General features: G+C 59.2%; 1 protein-coding gene across 1 annotated transcript; it reads left to right on the top strand.

Annotated features, from left to right (window-relative positions):
- Positions 1–412: 412 nt before the first annotated feature.
- On the top strand, positions 413–3,146 carry Six3 (SIX homeobox 3). Its single transcript, XM_038320710.1, has 2 exons — positions 413–1,215; positions 2,954–3,146. The coding sequence occupies exons 1-2, from the start codon at positions 413–415 to the stop codon at positions 3,144–3,146; spliced, it is 996 nt and encodes a 331-aa protein (XP_038176638.1).
- The last annotated feature ends 286 nt before the right edge of the window (positions 3,147–3,432 follow it).

Below are 3,432 nucleotides of genomic sequence, written 5' to 3'. Positions count from 1 at the left end.
TTTAGGGGAGATATTATGAGGCTGTTGTCATTAGGGCGATTGCTGTGGAATCGCTGAATCTTGACTCGGCGGTGGTTGGCTCTCGCTCTCCTCTCGCTCTCCTCTCGCTCTCCTCTCTCTCCCTCTCCCTCTCTGCCTCGGGTTCTCTCTCTCTGCGCGCGCGCACCGGGCCGCTCTCCTTCCTCCCTCTCTATGTGGCTGCGCGGGTGTGTGTGTATGTGGATGTGTGTGGGGTGTGGGTGTCCCTTACGTCCTTCCTCCTCCCCCTCCTTCTCCTTCTGCTCCCCCCTCCTTTCCATCTCCTCCTCCCCCCTCTCCTCTCCCTCCTCCTGGTCCTCATCGCCCCTCTCCTCCTCTTCCTCCCCGCTCTCTTCCTCTCCCTGAATTTTCTCCTCTCCTCTCAGGTCAGTCCATGGTATTCCGCTCCCCCCTAGACCTCTATTCCTCCCACTTCTTGTTGCCAAACTTCGCCGATTCTCACCACTGCTCCCTACTTCTGACGAGTAGCGGCGGCGGGAGCGGTGCGGGCAGCGGCGGCGCGGGAGGAGGAGGCGGCGGCGGGAACCGTGCGGGAGGCGGCGGTGCTGGCGGAGCAGGCGGCGGCAGCGGCGGCGGCTCCAGGGCCCCCCCGGAAGAGTTGTCCATGTTCCAGCTGCCCACCCTCAACTTCTCCCCGGAGCAGGTGGCCAGCGTCTGTGAGACGCTGGAGGAGACGGGCGACATTGAGCGGCTGGGCCGCTTCCTCTGGTCGCTGCCCGTGGCCCCTGGGGCGTGCGAGGCCATCAACAAACACGAGTCGATCCTGCGCGCGCGCGCCGTTGTTGCCTTCCACACTGGCAACTTCCGCGACCTATACCACATCCTGGAGAACCACAAGTTCACCAAGGAGTCTCACGGCAAGCTACAGGCCATGTGGCTCGAGGCGCACTACCAGGAAGCCGAGAAGCTGCGCGGCCGCCCGCTCGGCCCGGTGGACAAGTACCGCGTGCGCAAGAAGTTCCCGCTGCCGCGCACCATCTGGGATGGCGAGCAGAAGACTCATTGCTTCAAGGAGCGGACTCGGAGCCTGCTGCGGGAGTGGTACCTGCAGGATCCCTACCCCAACCCCAGCAAGAAACGCGAACTGGCGCAGGCCACCGGCCTCACTCCCACACAAGTAGGCAACTGGTTTAAGAATCGGCGACAACGCGACCGTGCCGCGGCGGCCAAGAACAGGTCAGTGGCGGGGGATCGCGACCGGGACACAGCCTCCGGGGCTGGGGAAGGGGAGACGGGTTGAAAAGCAGGCTATCCGGGCATAGTAGGGGTGGCTGACCCAGAGCTGGGGGAGCCGGGACTATCCGGGTAGTTGGAGAAAGTTTTGGTTGCCCTAGAACCGGGGAGGACAGGGTTATAGGCTACTTTGCCCAAGAGGGGCTTTTATCAGGGCCGGAATTGTCTGAAAGAGCCTCTAGTGTCCTCTACCCGTGGTGCCGGTTTTGGAAGCCCTAGTCCCCTGATAGATTTCCTCAGCCCTGGCCCCAGCTAGAAGGTTGGGAGGAAAGGAAAACTCTATTTGCTGTCTGATTATATCCATGCATGGCAAAAGAAGGGTTGGGAGCCTCAGAGATGTCCAGAAGCGTTCAAGAGGAGCAAGTGGACCAGGGTTCCTGCCACAAAGGCAAGACGGCCCGTGACCACCATCCAGCGAGTTTCTTTTCCGAACCCTGAACAGGAGAGGGAGACTGGGTGCGAAGAGGCCTAGTGTGTTCTAATTAATGTGTTCACACAAGTGTGTTCACTCCTGGTGCTCCTCAAGCATTAAATATCTCTATGTTCACGGCTAAGGAGCGTCCATCCCTTTGATCCACTTAGTTGGGTAGCAAACGCCAGCAGGTGCAGCTCTGTTTCAAGCAAGTTGGTTACAAAGTCACAAAGTAATTCTGGTTTTTGTGAATCCTTAAAGCTGGGTTGGGAGAAGTACATAGAAAAAGGAGAGGGGCTAGAGAAATCGAGTCAAAGGGAAAGGGAAAAGAAGGGGGCGCGGGTGAGCGAAAGCTTTCATACAGAGCCTCGACCCTCTCCGCTTCAAAGGCACTAGGCCTGGGAAGGAGCAGGAGCCCCAGCTGCTGACAGCTGCTGGTGGCTGGAGTACCTGGAGTGTGTGTGTTTAGGTGGCTCAATCCTGAAGTCACTTCCCTCTCAGCTCTGCCAGTGGAGGCCACTTTTCGCCAGATGAGGGGAGCACCCAGGATCAGGGAAAGGCTTCCTTGTGGGGAGACACTAGGTTCAGACAACTGCTTCTTTGCCCGAAAAAGAGACAGTCTGTCCTTCCCTCCTGCTTTCTCTTTCTTCCTTTTTCTTGCTTCTCTCTCTTACTCTCATCTTTTAGCCCCCACCTTCCCTAATTTCTCATCCCCGGATGCTGCGCTCCCAGCGTAGGGACTCAGAAAGTAAAACGGTGGGTACTCTTGGGAAAACCCCACCACCACCTCCCGCAGCAATGGATTATGTTTGGGAAGGCCGTGGGAGAAGGCTCTATGGAATTTTTAAGTCTCCACGCAGTTACTAGAGCCTCCGAGGTTGCGGAAGAAGAGCGAAGCTCTTTCCCCACTGTCTGCTGGTCCAGGGCTCAGCGTCCCTTGCTGCCTGCTCAAGTCTCCGCAGGCGGCTGGCTTGGGGTTGAACCCCTGCTCTAAAGCCGTCCCTATATGGAACACTTCCCTAAGCCAAAGAAACTGGAAGTCGGGACTTGGGTTAGGAAGACCCTGCGGTACTCCGGGAACAAGCAGCTGGGTGCCTGGAAGAACACAAAGCACAGTCGGTGGGGGCGGTGGCTAGGGGCATGCGACGCGGGAGGCCGCGGAGGTATGGAGGTGCGGGACCAGCCGGGCCAGTCTCCCCGCGGTGCCAGTGAGAGGAGCAGGGTGGCGGGCCATTGAGTCAGGGCGGGCCCGCTCTCTCTTTCCCGCAGGCTCCAGCACCAGGCCATCGGACCGAGCGGTATGCGCTCGCTGACTGAGCCCGGCTGCCCCACGCACGGCTCGGCAGAGTCGCCGTCCACGGCAGCCAGCCCCACCACCAGTGTGTCCAGCCTGACGGAGCGTGCGGACACCGGCACTTCCATCCTCTCGGTAACCTCCAGCGACTCGGAATGTGATGTATGATAGCCAAGGCCGCCCTCCTCCTCCTTCCCCTCCTCCCCCTCCACCATCCCCTCCTCCTTTTGGCCCGGCTCCTTTTCCTTCTGGTCCATCCCTAGAACAAACCGAAATCAGGACACGAGCGCGCGCGCGCGCGCGCGCACACACACACACACACACACACACACACGCACACACACACACGTCCATACACACTCCCACCCCAGCCAAAAATATATTTAAAAAAACAAGAAAAATAAATTAACCTCAAACCATCAACAACCCCCCACCACCTACCACCACGGCCACC

Source organism: Arvicola amphibius, chromosome 2, assembly GCF_903992535.2.
Source record: "Arvicola amphibius chromosome 2, mArvAmp1.2, whole genome shotgun sequence".
NCBI lineage: Eukaryota > Metazoa > Chordata > Mammalia > Rodentia > Cricetidae > Arvicola > Arvicola amphibius.
This window is presented reverse-complemented; position numbering and strand designations above follow the sequence as displayed.

What these genes read in the sequence shown, in the direction of transcription:
- Six3 (XM_038320710.1), top strand. Translation starts at nt 413, where the DNA reads ATGGTATTCCGCTCCCCCCTAGACCTCTATTCCTCCCACTTCTTGTTG. An exon ending in GCCGCGGCGGCCAAGAACAG is followed by an intron (nt 1,216 to 2,953) that starts GTCAGTGGCGGG and finishes TCTTTCCCGCAG; the next exon opens with GCTCCAGCACCAGGCCATCG.